General features: G+C 43.3%; 1 protein-coding gene across 2 annotated transcripts in view; it reads left to right on the top strand.

Annotated features, from left to right (window-relative positions):
• The window catches only part of LOC147683684 (G2/mitotic-specific cyclin-B3-like), a 332,394-nt gene extending 317,141 nt beyond the window's left edge, over positions 1-15,253 (top strand). For both annotated transcript variants that reach the window (XM_086944888.1, XM_086944887.1), the window contains exon 12: positions 12,652-15,253. In XM_086944888.1, the coding sequence (XP_086801014.1) occupies positions 12,652-12,712 (61 nt within the window). In that variant the 3' untranslated portion in view covers positions 12,713-15,253. The remainder of the gene's footprint in view (positions 1-12,651) is intronic.
• The last annotated feature ends 847 nt before the right edge of the window (positions 15,254-16,100 follow it).

Raw genomic sequence — 16,100 nt, 5'->3', positions numbered from 1 at the left:
GACCAGCTTCGCCACAGTCCAGCAGCCGCTGCGGAGTCAGTGGGCTCTCCGATCCGAGGCAGGTCTCGTCACCGCCGTCCCAGGTGCCCGCAGTCATCACAGCTTGGGCAGCGAGCAGGTAAGAAGCTCGCTCTTTCGTCGTCTCGCTACACAGTAGTTACACAGTCCCACGGTGGTCACAGGGCAGGTTTCGGACACTCAGCCACCAGGATAATCTCGCCTTAAGTGGCCATCTTGGTCGCGAGCTAGCTCCGCCCTCACAACCACAGGTACTTACCTGTAACCTGTGCCTCTTCAATGTGCCGCCAGCATCCATACGATAAAATTGGGCCCATTGACCTCTGCACCTGGCCACCCCAGTGCTGGTGGTGGTTCAGTACCTACTTTGGTCCGACCCTTGCCCCTTGAGACTGAACCTCAAAACCACTTACTTACTTGTAAGTTGCCCGTACTTTTCCATAGGATTGCATTGTTCTCTCTCTCTATTGCACTAAGTGTGATCTGTATTAAAAAGTGTCTCTTTCCCGTTTTGAAAAGCATTTTATGCACATGTAAGGTTTTGCTGAAAACCAAATGTCATTTGCATTTTTAGCACATACTGCTATGATCCATCCTTGCAGTTTTGTCTCCAAGACTTCTTCCTGTAATGTTTTGATTTCTTCACAAGAATTCACTACTGATAAGGAAAAAGTGAGTTTTCAGATTCCGTTGCATAGTCTGTTAAATGTGCCTGCCACATGTGCAATATACCATGCAACTTCATCAGCATCGCAATTTCAAAAAGAGACATAATCATTGCCACGTATGTGAGCTCAACATTAACCTACTACAATTTCTTGGAGTAACTGCAAAGCTTCCACTAGTCTCATTACATATCCTGCAGACTCCCAACTCAGGAACTTTGAGAGTAGCTTATGCAGTTTGAAAAATCCAAGAAGTAGTAGAAGCCTCCTGGCTTTGAGGTGTCACTTCTGATTAGGTAACAGATTTTTTTTTTCTTACAAGAGCTTGTTGTCTTTCAGCTCAATTGGGATTGACTTTATTTACAGATAGTCCATTTGGCTTTGGTCAGTTATAGTCACAGAAGTGGTTTGACATCATCCCGGTGTATAATAAGAAATGTAGTATAAAATATGATGATGTGATGAAGACATTTCATTAGCGCACACATCCCTCCCGGAGGAGTATCTCTCCACTGCACTGCTATGAATGGGGAGAGATTTCTAAAACAACCAAGTCTTAAGCCACCTCTTTAAGGAAGTGAAGTCTGAGCAGGAGCCTAGACGAAGGAGGAATTTGTTACAATGATAGGGGGCTGTGTGAGAAAAGGATCTAGCCAGTGTTGAGGTACACAAGTGAGGAATAACCAGAAGTTACTTATCCGAAGCCCTTAGGCATCTGGAGGGCAGATAGGGTTGTGTTTGGTACAATAATTATTGGTGCAGTGGCAACCCACACTGCCAGTGTCTGTGCTGTCATAACTTGTGTTGCTGAGGCAGGAACAGTAACAATTAGGGCAGAAACACCTGGGGTAATTACAGTAGGGGCTGCTTCAATAGGTATAGGAACAAATGGAAGTGGTCTCTCAATTTGAATCACACTTGGATCAACATGGGATGTAGCCACTGTAGCACTAGTGGTTGTAACACCACCTGTATTCGTTGTGGGAGCAACATATGGACGTCAACGTGAGGATAGCAAATCTTCTAAAAAGTCATCCCCTAAATCACTGTGGTTTTTTTGCAGCTTCCTAATCATTTCCAAGTTTCAGATTTATTTAATTTTTTGTCTTTTCTATGGTTATAGCTGGATCCATTCTAGCTCCCTCAACTGCTCACTCATCGCCTTTTGCTGCCCTTCATCCCAATGAGCATCTTCATAAATTTGCACTGCTCTCCTTGCTCTATTCTGATTCCTTTCTTTCTCTTTAGCCTGTGCCGCTCTCCCCCAAACATATAATTCTTCATCTTGTAGAGGTCTGGGAGGTGGCTTTCTTTCATATAACTTATAAAACGCTGACCTTTCGCTTGGGAGCCCAGAGTTGCCGCGTTCAGCCCGCCCTTGACCCTTGTGGGTTCCTCCATTCCCTGCAGCTGCTTGCCGCACCCGCTTCGCAGGTGCAGCTTCGCAGGTTGAGGTGAGGGGAAGAAGCTGATTGGGAGGAAGTCGCCAGGAGCATCCAACCGGCTGCTGTGGGAGAGCGCTAGCAGGGACTCCGAAGACCAGGAGTCCCTGCGCTGCACAGGTGTGCACGGCAGCCCCACAGCGAGACACGCCCACCCTGCCTGTCCAAAACCTCAAAAGGCGGCCGCTTACTACACTCGGTGGGACACCAAAACGCTGACCTTTCGCCTGGGAGCCCAGAGTTGCCGCGTTCAGCCCGCCCTTGACCCTTGTGGGTTCCACCATTCCCTGCAGCTGCTTGCCACACCCGCTTTGCGGGTGCCGCTTCGCAGGTTGAGGCGAGGGGAAGGAGCTGATTGGGAGGAAGTCTCCAGGAGCATCCAACCGGCTGCTGTGGGAGAGCGCTAGCAGGGACTCAGAAGACCAGCCCCACAGCGAGACACGCCCACCCTGCCTGCAACGCCCCCTATCTATCATCACGCCGGACACTCAGCGGGAAGCGAGCGGGATGCCAAACAAAGGGCGGGCAGTCTGTGGCAGTCTGTGGCAGTCTGTGGCAGTCTGTGGCAGTCTGTGGCAGTCTGTGGCAGTCTGTGGCAGTCTGTGGCAGTCTGTGGCAGTCTGTGGCAGTCTGTGGCAGTCTGTGGCAGTCTGGGGCAGTCTGGGGCAGTCTGGGGCAGTCTGGGGCAGTCTGGGGCAGTCTGGGGCAGTCTGGGGCAGTCTGGGGCAGTCTGGGGCTGTCAGAGGCTGGGCTGGGCCAGGTCCCTAACATCATCTACACTGGTCCAGAAAGGTACTGTGACTTTGCCATAGGGTAAAACCCCAATTATGTCTACTCGCTCTGGGAAACCGCTCAGAGTTGGGGGCGAAGGGGTTGGGGGGAATCCAACGATGGGAACTATGGACAGGTTTATAACCAGAGTAGCGGCAGTCATAGAGAAGGAGATTGCGATGACGGAACGTCGCCTTTCCGGGGATCTCCTACTAGTTAGACGATCCTCTCTTGGCTCTGCGGCTAAAGCCTTGTCACCTCCCCCAATTATGGGTCCATCCCCACTTACTATAGAAGCGTCTGAGCATCCCCGGTTGTCTGAAATAGGTGGAAGCATAGACGGGTTAGAGAATTTAGTAGCACAGTTCACACCAGGTGTTGCCAGTGACGAGACTGCGGGAGGGTGTGTTTTACCTTTACTTTCTCCTGTTACTAGTCAAAACTCCCCGCTACAAGACCCTGCTCCTACTGTGAGTCTCATTGCCCTGCGTGTTTCAGGGTGCTCTGAAACAAGTCAAGAGGAAAAGGGTTGTGAGTGCACGTAAAGGTAGCCATCCTATACTTTTTAAGCGCCCCAGGAAGCAAGGGTCAAGGGCCAGGGGTGCAAAATTAGGTAATGGTCAGAGCCCAGAGCATTTGGATGGGTTAGGAGAGTCTCCGTCCCAGGAAATAGGACTTGATATCAACAACAAGCCACCTCCTATCCAAGTCCCAGTTTGCCTGGATCAAATCATTGATGCACTCAAACACTGTCTGGCACCGCTTGTAGACCAAATTAAGAGGGTGGAGGTCAGATTAATTAGTCTTGAGCAGTCGATTCTTGACAACTTTTTTTCACTCAAGACTCTGATTAAACATCAGACTAGGAATAGTGAGGACCCCACACGTGGCAGATTGGGAAAAGGAGCAGCAGCTGTTGCTGCTCCGGCACAGGATCCAGTCCCGCCAAAGGCGGCTTCCCCAATTGCACCAAGTGTGGCACCAACTCTTACTACCACTGCCCCACCTATATCCAAATCAGGTCCCGCCCTACATTCTATTCCAACTCAAGGGAACCCCATTAAGGTCTCTAAAGTGCCTAATAAAGCAACGCAACCAAAGGCTCTAGCGGGTGAGTGTAATTCTAAACCTAAGCAATCACCCCTAAACAGCGCAAAAACTAAGGGAAACGAGGCAGCTTCGTCAGTTAAACCTGTCAAAAGCCATTTGGCAGTACCTGCTTCAGCTGCACCTGCCTTGAAGAAACTCTCTGGCTTTCCCTATGCTGATCTTCCCCCAGACTACCATCCCTATGTCGTTGTGCTGGTTAAGGTCCCACCCTTGAAAGACAACCAACTAGAGACCCACCACGCCTTAAAAAATAAAAGCCTCCACTGGCTAAAAACAAAGAAACCCCTCCCTGCGGGCGTTGACAGACTAATCCTTGGTGTCCGCAGGGTGGGCTGGGTTGGACAGGGCAAGAAGCAGTTGGAGGGAGACTGCGTTATTATCAATTTCCAGGACAACAGAGTAGCCAGTTCGATTTGTAGCCAAGACCAAGCGGTGGGTGGCCCTGGAATTAGCGCAGTGGACCCGACATATTTTTACCCTCGTCCTCCTAACCACGCCATTTTTAGGCCTATTATGGGGGAAATGAGCAAGGGTGCTAGTGGTGGAATATGTAGTATGTTTGCGCCCCTTTTCTATCCTCAGACCGGGTGGCCAGGTCAAAATTGTGGCCTTAAGAGCTACTGACCCGAGGTAATGGGAGGACTGGACAGGGGGGAACTGGGCGACTCTCCACGGTACTCCCAACGTCACCTATCTCACCCTCCCTTAATAAAACCCAAACTACACCACCGGTTACCCTGGACCCTTTGGGGGACCTAGTTTCTATTAGTGTTAGGGGATCACTGCCATGCTCGGGTAGGGTGGCTCCATGTCAAGAGATAGTTTCCCCATGCGCTCCAGCTGTGATGGACCAAGTCTTGAAGGTCTTCAGCTGGAACGTTGCTGGAATAGCCAGAAAACTGGCACTGCCCGACTGGAATGCACTAGTGGAAGAATATTCCATATGCATTTTCCAGGAGACATGGAGTAGGGAGCCAGTACACAGGGTGGGGTACTCTGCTTATGCCATCCCAGCTGTTTGCCCAGATTCAGGCAGGGGACAACCTTCAGGGGGCCTCCTTATCTGGGTAGCTTCATCCCTAAATTGCAGGGTAGTGGAAACTAAGACTAATAGCCCAGATTTGCTTAATATCACATTGAAGGACACTAGGGGCTGTGCCGTTTTGAACATATTCAATGTTTATGCCCGATGCACCAAGGGGGGGAGGCAGTCTCCCACAATCGCACTGTTGGAGGATTTGTTAGGGGCAACTCCATACAAAGCCTGCACCCTGGTTGCAGGTGATGTCAACTGTACGTTCGAGCCTTTGGGCTCGGATGTTACCCAGGACCAGGATGAGGAGGATGGTAGGAGGGGGATACCAGTCCTAGAGCGCCCCCGATCAAAAAGTGGTCAGAGGTGGCACTGCAGCTAAATGCCCTTAGTATAGAGTATGGTCTGAGGGCTTTAAATGGAAGAACTAGCTCGGACAAGGGGGGTGCCCATACATACAATGGGCCTAATCACACATCAAGAATTGATTATATCTTGCTTGATGTGTGTTTATGGAGCTCAGTGAGGGATATGGTAATAGTGCCTTCAGTCGAAAGTGACCACAATTTGTTGTCCCTCACCCTAGCCCCCTGGTGGACTGTTAGTAGTGGGGGTTCTATACCTAGCCCACAGTTGACCTAGGCGAGTCGGAGGTCTCACCTTGCTGCAGGCGCTTGAAGTGGTCAAAACTTCTCTTGTCTGCAGGAAAACTTGAGGCTGTGTCCCAACTTCTGGCCCTACACATCACAACTTAGGCACAGTTGATGGAGGCCTGGAGGAGGTATGTGAAGTATTTTGCGATCTAACTGGGGCCCTGACAAATCTGTTTACTGTGCGCCAGAGGCATATTGGGGTGAAAGAAAGGGTTAATAAAAGAGAGGGCTGGTATACCCACAATTGCAGGGTGGCGAAAAAAAATCTAGTCGAGGCAGTAAAAGCAAAATCTCAAGTTAGGACAAGGGAGGCTAGGAAGGTCTACTCCATGTCTATCCAGATAGCAAAGAAGGAATGGGAGGAGAAATTTTGGGAGGATTTGCTGGCTGCCAGCAAAGGTAAAGACGCCAGGGGGTTTTGGAAATTGATAGGTTCCCGTAGTAGACCCGATGATACCCTGAGGACCTGTACTATTCCACCCCAGAGCTGGTTTCATCACTTCGGGGCCTTATACTCAGCGATAGAAGGGGCCCTAAATGAGCCAGCTGTATTCCCCTTTCCGATGGAGGCTAGCACCCTTGTCTTGTTTACAACGCGGGAAGTTGACAATGCCATTAAGACCGTGGTACCATTGAAAGCTGCTGGCCCGGATGGGCTCCCAGGGGATTTACTGCGGGCCTACCCATCTGACTGGGGTCTTATGATCTCGGCTCTCCTGAATGCCATCTTGGAGGGTGGTCCGATCCCAGAGTCGTGGAGAGGGGCAGTGGTAGTCCCCATTTATAAAAAGGGTAGTAGAGACACTCCAGGGAATTATAGGCCAATAAGCCTGATTGACTCTACACAAAAAGTAGCCGGAAAGGTTATCCTGGGGAGAATCCTTCATTGGGTGGATGAGAACCAAGTTCTATCGGACTTCCAGGCAGGCTTTCGCTCAGGAACAGGCACAATTGAGCAGGTCTTTAGGTTAACACTTCTGCACTGAAAGGTGGTAGAACTGGGCAAGGGCAGTCTCTACTTGGCCTTCATCGATTTGAAGACTGCCTTTGACCTAGTTCCCAGGGAGGAACTCTGGAGGGTTCTCCACCATCTGGGCTTGCCCCCGTACATTCTGTTTCTCCTCATCAAACTCCACATGAACAATTTTGCCCAGGTTCGCTGGGGGAGAAATGGCGAAACAACAGATAGGATCCCAGTTTGTAGGGGAGTCAGACAGGGTTGCGCGTTAGCTCCCATTCTTTTTTCCTTATATGTAAATGGTGTGGTGGAGCATCTGCTTCAGGAACCTGCGGACGCACCCTGCCTGGGGGGTGTGCGGATCCCAACATTGTTGTTTGCGGTTGACACTCTCCTTATCTCAAAGACCCCCCAGGGGCTTCAGAAGTTGTTGACCCGTTTTCAGGACTTTTGTGTAACCAGAGGGTTGGTGATAAATGTAGAAAAAAACGAAATATTTGATACTACGCCCACCAAGGAAACTAGGTCGTCCTCCCACTCTGAACTCGGTCCCTCTGGAGAAAGTAAACGAATTTGATTATCTGGGTCTACGCCTGAAGGTATTCACCTGTTACAACGCATTTTTTACAACGCACTACCATTACAACGCAGGCATTACAACGCATACCATTACAACGCATGGCGCTGGGGGGCGCTCTAGGATAAGAGGTAAGTTTAATTTACTATCCAACACCTTCCCTAGGGTCCACGGGGACTGGAGTTAGAATAGTAAATTATACTTACCACTATCCAGCACCCCAAAGCGCTATGCGTTGTAGTGGTATGCGTTGTGAATACCGCGTTGTAATGGTATGCGGAGTAAAAGTATGCGTTGTAACGTCATACATCCACGCCTGAATGACAAAATGAGCTGGTCTTCCCACATCGACAAGATGGTTCTTTGCCACAAGAGGGTAGGGGGCGCTTTACTTAAGGAATATCATGCATCTCCCAGATCCTCAGTGGCACCCGCAATTGAGATCTACAAGGCAAGGGGGGTCACTTCTGCTCTATGTCGCGGAGCTATGGGGTCACTGCAATATGGATTCCCTATCCAAGGCCGAAAATAAGCTCCTGAAGGACCTCTTAGCTCTCCCCTTGAGCACCCCTACAGTCCCGGTGCTCTTGGATTTGGGCTGCAGAAGTATCAAAGACCAGGCCAGTCTTCGTCCATTGCTCTTATGGTCCCGCATATGGAGGGTCCCGGAACTAAAATCTTATGCCGAGGGTCTATCAGAAGTAATTAACATGGGGGGCTGGAATAAGATCAAGTGGCTGAGGGACACAAAAAATCTTTTGGGGGAATTGGGCCTGAGATATTGCTGGTCCACAAAATCTGCTCCTCCAAAGGCAGTCCTCAAAAAACTATATTGGGACTGGGTCTCTTGCCAACTAATTGGAAATCCACATCACTGCAATTCGACTGCAGCGTTTCTTAGAATAAAGGATGTGGTATTATACGAACCCTACATGGACCTAATTACTATGCCAGCGGATAGGGCCCTTTACTTCAAGTTCAGAGTTGGCACTCTCCCGCTAGGGGCAATTGTATCTAAATGGAAGTCCCATGCTCATTTATCCCCCTTTTGCGCACGCTGCCCAGCCAGGCCTGAGACGGTGGCACATGTACTTTTTGAGTGTCCAGACTATATCCACCCAAGGAGATACTGGTTGAAACCCCTCTTCAAACGTCTGGGAACACGCATGCATTTGGTGGCTCTCCGAATTTTGACTGATACCTCCCCTCTTATAGTCTGTGGTGTCTCCAAATTTTTAAAACGTTCCTGATTGATTTGTTGCAATAGATTGTCTATTTCGGTTTAATCCTTTTTTTAGCTAATTTATTCTAGGGGGATCCCTACAATTTTACCTTCCTAAAACGTATGACATACTTGTACTTTTTGTAATGTTGTTTTTATAATGTATGTTATGCTTGTAAGATGTCTTTGCATATCGAATAAAGCTTTCAACCAATATAACTTTTCTTATACATTTTCACTAATCTTTAAATCACAGGTACCATAATGTGGAAATGTAAATGGTCCTTGATTTTTGGTGATCTTGCACCATTGACTAACCCACAAACATGCATGCAGCCCTACATGTGTTACCATAGGATGTATGACATTACAACGCGTTATTTTACAACGCAGACCGTTACATCGCAATTTTTACAACGCAGGATCCATTACAATGCATGCCTTTACAACGCATGTCATTACATAGCAGATACTATTACAATGCATGCCATTACAACGTAAGTATAGGTAAGTATATCTTTTTAAAAAAAATGTAATTAAGTTAATCTTTATTAATTTAATTTAAATATAATCAATTTTAAAAAAGTAAATAATTTATTTGAATTATTGTAATTTAATTAATATTAAAATTGTAATTAATTTATTTAATTTTAATTAATGTAATTTAAGTAATTTATAAATTGTAAATAATATAATTTAATTTAATATAATTATTTTAATTTTAAAATAATGATTTTAATTTAATTAATGTAATTTAAGTAATTTATTCATTGTAAATAATATAATTAATTTAATTAATTTAATTTATTTAAAGTCGTGTTTTTAAAAAAAGTGAACCCTAAAAATACCCCTGTACCCCAAAACACAAAACCAAGCCCTAAAACCTAAAAATACCCCTGTACCCCAAAAACCAAACCCAGCCCTAAAACCTAAAAATACCCCATGTACCCCAAAAACCAAACCCAGCCCTAAAACCTAAAAATACCCCTGTACCCCAAAAACCAAACCTAGCCCTAAAACCTAAAAATACCCCTGTACCCCAAAAACCAAACCTAGCCCTAAAACCTAAAAATACCCCTGTACCCCAAAAACCAAACCCAGCCCTAATACCTAAAAATACCCCTGTACCCCAAAAACCAAACCTAGCCCTAAAACCTAAAAATACCCCTGTACCCCAAAACCAAACCCAGCCCTAAAACCTAAAAATACCGCTGTACCCCAAAACACAAAACCAAGCCCTAAAACCTAAAAATACCCCTGTACCCCAAAAACCAAACCTAGCCCTAAAACCTAAAAATACCCCTGTACCCCAAAAACCAAACCTAGCCCTAAAACCTAAAAATACCCCTGTACCCCAAAAACCAAACCTAGCCCTAAAACCTAAAAATACCCCTGTACCCCAAAAACCAAACCCAACCCTAAAACCTAAAAATACCCCAACACACCAAAACATATACCTCAGTACCCCAAAACATATACTCCTATACTCATACTTATTTTTAAAATTACTTAAATATATTTGATTTATAATATTAAAAAACATAAACAAAGATATTTTTTTATAATTAATATTAATTAAATTAATTAAATAATATGAAATAAAATTTAAAAAATTATATACTTACCTATACTTACGTTGTAATGGCATGCGTTGTAATAGCATCTGCTATGTAATGTAATGCGTTGTAAAGGCATGCGATGTAATGGAACCAGCGTTGTAAAAGTTGCGTTGTAATAGACTCCCGTTGTAAAAGTTGCGATGTAACGGTGCAATACCCCATCAGATATATTGGGGACAAATTGGGGACAAAAATAAGGATGGGTGGAACTCTCAGAATTTGATTCCATGAAGTCCAGTGGAGTTGCTAAAAAAAAAACTCTGTGGATTCAGCAAACTTCCGCCAATAGGTGGAAATAGGCATGTTGTCTGCTCGTACTGTAATTTAGTGCCTTGACTAAGTGGCACCAGAGAGTGCAGCTACTATTTTATTTATTTGCAGGTTTGTATCGCGCTGGCTTCGACTCCCGGGGGAGTATCTCTGCGCCTTTGACTTCTACCACATCGGTTTCAGGGAAGAGCTAGTATAGCAGCTTTCTAATGAATGAATAGGAATGTTTTCAGCATTTTTCTAAAAGGAAGGTGATCTGCACATAGCCTGAGAGTATTAGGGAGACTGTTCCAAAGGGAAGGTCCTGCTACTGAAAGGGCTTTACTTCCGTGTCTGGCCTTCTTTGCTAAACGTACACAGAGAAGGCCTTGTTCGCACAACCTGAGTGAGCGAGAGGGTTTATAGGGAACAAATTTGGTGGACAGGTATGCAGGACCCATTCCGTTGAGGCTTTTATGTATGGTGCAGCATACCTTGAACTTGGCCCTCTGTTTGACAGATAACCAGTGAAGTTTTGTCAATAGGGGTTTTGAAGGCGTGCGAGGAGCGGGGTTCAGGACCAGGCGGGCAGCCGTATTCTGGACCACCTGAAGTCTTGTCATGACTCCCTCGTTGGCTGATAGCAGCAGACCATTGCAATAGTCTAGTCGACTCATGACTAGAGCTTGTACCAATGTCCTCCTAGTTGCATCTGGTAGAAGGGGGAACATTTTACGCAGCATGCCAATTACATGGAAGCAGGCTCCCACCACCTGGTTGCCATCTTGTTTGAGGTTAAGTTCCTGGTCTAGTCGGACTCCCAGATTCTTGACTGTTAGTTTAGGCTCAGGTACTGGGCCGAGGTCTTGTGGCCACCAGTCAGGAGTCCAGAGTAGTTTTACCTCATCAAACAATGGAATTGTTTGGGGTTTTTTTTGCATTCAAAAACATGCACATGTTTATTATGCATGTGGAGAAAACACAAAGTGGAAATGACTTGGTAAATTCTTGCTTTTTTCTGCTGATTTTCCTCACAAAGAAACCCTCTAACATTGCACCCTTCAAAGAGCTTTTATCTGGCACTCAAATCCTTGCATTCTGTATCAGCATGGTGCCCTAAGTGTGAAGGATATGCCTGGGCGTATGCCCGGGTGGTATAGTTAGATGTCCCCTCCTCCCTACACCACTGGAATCAAGAAATACAGCTAACTGATGAGGTCCAAGAGGTCAGTGTTTATGATCCCATATAATGTGGATTTGGTGTGGCAGGTCAAGCCTCAAGGTTTTTGTTGGAGCGGGACAAAGTCTTTGTATATTGCTGGTCTCTTTCTGTAGTGGCACACTAGGCAAGGCAGCAGTTGACTGGAAAATTTCCCCAAGCCATTGCTAGTGACAGAGACTTTCGAAATTATTTCAGTAGCCACCTTTTGATTTTTCTGTAAATGTGCAGCTATCCTCAGGGCAAGAAGAGGTCACAGAATGATTTTTGAATGCCCACAAATGTATACGAGTTTGGGTCTAACAATTTCTGCACCCTGAATACCCCACTTCCATACCCACAGAAGCAGATTTACATAAATGTTTTGCTTTGAGTTCATATTTGTATGAGTGCCTTAGTGACTTCTGTGTATTCAAAACTTCAATGAAACGTCTAGCATCTCAGTCTAAATCATGGGATCCAAAGGACCAACTGAAATGGCACTTTCTTTGTCCTGTTGAGTCCTTTCTTTTTCCCAGTGTCAAAGATGAACTTTATTATGACTTATACAAGTTATTAGCATCATACCTTTTTTTCTTTCTTTTTAAGCTAAATTGTATTTAAGAGAATGCAGAAAAAGGGATCAATGAGAGAAAAAATGATATTCAATTAGATGTCTAACCATAAGAGAAAAAAAAGAATAAAATATTAAATGAAGTATTGGATAAATCAAGCTACAATAATTGACTTTACTTTTTGTCCGCGATTCTGGATTTCCTGTAAAGTCCTAAAATATTTCCACAGTCACTAACTTTTCTTCCACTTTATGTATGGTCTTGACTGGCAGCCCTTTATTTTCTCCTGAGAGTCCTTTTGCTATAAAGTCCTCCCGTCTCTTTCTTGCATTAAATGTTCATTGCATATGGACACACTTTGTTATCCTTTAATTTGCCTTTGCCTTTTTCTCTTCCACTCAGTTCTGAAAAATCACCTCCATCACTTGCTGTTCTTGGCATATTCCCACATTTTCCCTTCTAGCTATGAATATATATATTGATATACACTAATAAGATTGTGTTCTTTGAAAGCGATATTTCTATAATTTTGAAGGGGAACTATCTTTTTTTTCTTTTCAGCACATTCTTGAAAGTGGCTCGGATTCCTCCCCTGGACCCATCAGAATTTTCTGACGGTTGAGAAAACGGATGCAATATATATCTGATGTCTAATGAGTAGACTGGTGTATTTGCTGTTGTGCAGCATTATGTATTATATCAGCAAACTTACTCAAATTTCTTTAGAAACAGTAATAGCTTTGGACCGTAGAATGTGTTGGCCCTTAGTTAATTAGTAAGACTCTCTCCATCAAGCAAAATGGTTTAGCTTTGCATTTCTGAAGCCAATGGATTTTAGGAAAATTGACTAAGTACTAGCATGCTTCTATTAATTGCCTCAGACCACCTAGTAAGGGGCATCCATAACATCCCTTTTTATTGATATCTTTTGTAAATAAAAAATACCCTAAAGGCTGACCTGTAGGAAGCTGTTTTATGGCAAGTAACTTCAATTCTAGTCAAACTTGATTGGATCAGATTTATTTAATGGAACATGCATACAATTTGTCACATTCACTTTTAAAGCATTTGGATAATTGTATAATCCTCTTGTGATATCAGAACATTTATACCATTAGCTCATACAAGTGCCTGCTTATGTAAATATTCCTGGTTACAAATGGGAATAAGGTTTTGCCTTAAAAGTGGTAGAGCCGAACATTTTTACAAAATGGCAGCGTGATCCCTAGCATCATCAAATCCACATTCATCTGTTTTTTATGTATTTTAAATCTAACTACAGCAGGGATCCATTATATGTTAATAAAGCTGTAGTATATAGGTGCAGACCCATATCAGTTTAATTATAACGTGTTTGCACGTACTTTTAAACAGAAATGAGATGTGCTGCTTTAGCAACTCAAATCTGTGATTTGACTGCAGTATGTTTACTGTCATGGATCTTTGATACTTTTGTTCCTGCTTATAAAATGTAACGGCATTATTTCATGAAATGTTAAGTGCAACTCTAAATCACTATTGGCATCAATATTTTATAGTAGCTGCATTCAAATGGTAAATCTCTTGATTTGGGTGAATTTATTAATGATATTGTTTGTCATCCGTTTGTGGAAAGATAGATGTGATGAACCTAAAGAACATGATTGTTATGTGCTATATGTAAGGCTTCAAATGGTCGTTCTCCACCATATTCTCAGCAAGGAAGTGTCATGATTGCTTAAGATCACGTTCACTCAGATAAATAAAATCCAGTACCAACTTCAAAACAGTAAATAGACGTTACTGAAAAAAGAATATGCACTGTTTGATTTTGGTAGTATGTCTTCTAAAAACATTTGCAATACAATTTTAATTATATATCACTCTTATTCTGTGGCTTATTCCCTACCCTTAAGGCAGCATGTACAAACCTGATGTAACTTTCACGAGATACTCAGTCGAAGATTTGCCACTTCTGCCAAGTTTTTAAATGACTCCAAGCTGTTTAATACTTAAAAAGTAATGCTAATATAACACCAGTGAAACAGATGACATAGCTCAATAGACAGCGTCTCTGTGATTTTCTGTATGTAGAGAATGCTGCTAATGCCTCAAAATTCCTTTTGTATTACACTTCGACACCTACCAGGTGAATTAACAGGTGCAAATGGCCTTTTATGGAATTAATCCTTCTTCCCTCATCCTCCCATTCAGGTCGGTTTACTTTACTGACATAGCATTTGTAACTTGAAGTCTGCAATATACAGTGTCTATCTCATTTTGGATCATTTGCAACTATGTATCCACTGCACATAAATTCTGAAATAAAACATGAAGCCACACGAAAAATGTGTTTTTCACGTAGTGGGGTGATGCTAACATTTCATAGGTTATTTTTTCAGGTTCAATATGTTAGCCACTACCTTGAACAGGGAAACCTATATTGTCAGTAAAGCATAGTAGGCTTACAAGCCAATTGCGAACAAACACTTAGATAATGTAAGCAAGGAGAGGTGTTGAAACTATACTATTCACCTCATTCTGCAAGCATGTCAGGGATTTGTTAGTCTATGCATAAACCTAATACATTTTCAAAAAATGTTTAGATTGTTGATTTATTCTCCAAGTACAAATAGATAGTATTTCCGGCTTGTTCCATTCTCGTTTTTGCAAGTGAAAATAGAAGTGTAGTCATGTTTTTGGGCTTGACTAGGCCTAAAACATCTTCATGACAATACAACAGTGGGTACCACACAAAATTTGCCTGTGAATAAAGTTAAAAATAGATATTTAACACTTTTAATATTGCCTCATTTCAGTCTATCCCTAAGGGTAATGTGAAAACAAGAAAAGGACAAGAACTGTTCAGAAAAGCACGTTAGCAAATGTAATTGTCATCCATATCTTTTGAGATTTTTTTTACTCAAAAACAGCTTACTGAAAGTTAATAAAACAATTGTAATTTTAGGCAATGTAATTTTGTAATGCTTAAATTATGTAATTCATATTTGTATAGTGGTTTAACTTATTTTTTCGATATCAAGTTTGTTGTTCATGATGTGCCATTTTAAAAAAAATGTAAATTTTAGTTAAATACCTGCTACTGTGACAATTGATGTTTATTGTGAAGCGACATGTATATTGTGTTGTTTAATTTGTGTATAAAAAAGACATTTTGAAAAGAGTTGCTGTTGAATTGTGCGCTTTTTTTTCCACCTGCCATAGGTTTTATCTTAATATTTTGGAGACAAAGTGAATTAAAATATACACCTAATAAAGAAGCTTCACTTTGAGAAGTTGTTTTTCAATTGGTCTCTTCTGAAGAATTTGACCGGCATGCCTTTCTTGGCATCGTCTTTCAATTGATAATATGGGTCCTATTCATCATGTGATTGAGAGGAACATTGCAACTATGCTTAGGATTATTATCCTTGAATTCATCCTTCCCTGGCCATTCAATTTAGTATGCTCCTCATATAGGTCTACCAGGAAGGGCTCTCCTCTCCAGTGTACCAAAGCCTTGTTTGGGGCATTGACGTATGTCACAGAATCATATTGTTAATTTAGATTTTAGAATTTCCTTTTACATAGCAACATCCATAAGCCAATGGACTGCTTTAATATTGAGTCTTTACTCCGGTGTTTTTGTGTGGAGGTTCAGCATAGCACTCCTAATGAAGACGGACACAAAGTATATGTTTAGATTGCAAACATTTGAGACCTGATTGAAATGTATGGCTGCAGTCCAATTGGGAGTTGACAGTTTTTTTTATTTAAGGGCCCCATCACATCACACCTACATCAAAATCATTTCGTAGGCCTTACATCAACAGATCAAATGTAAAACGTGTCTGTTATATAAAGACTTTCAAGGCTCAAACTGTTACATACATATTCGAACATACGCTTGAGGTTCATGTCCTCACATGGTCTCTTTGTTGCCATGAATACTGAAAGGTTTTGTGCTGAGATACGCATCAAGAAGACATTCCTCTCTGGAACTCATAGACCTTAATCTTTGCCATTAGCCC

The sequence above is a fragment of the Lissotriton vulgaris genome, chromosome 11, assembly GCF_964263255.1.
Source record: "Lissotriton vulgaris chromosome 11, aLisVul1.2, whole genome shotgun sequence".
NCBI lineage: Eukaryota > Metazoa > Chordata > Amphibia > Caudata > Salamandridae > Lissotriton > Lissotriton vulgaris.
This window is presented reverse-complemented; position numbering and strand designations above follow the sequence as displayed.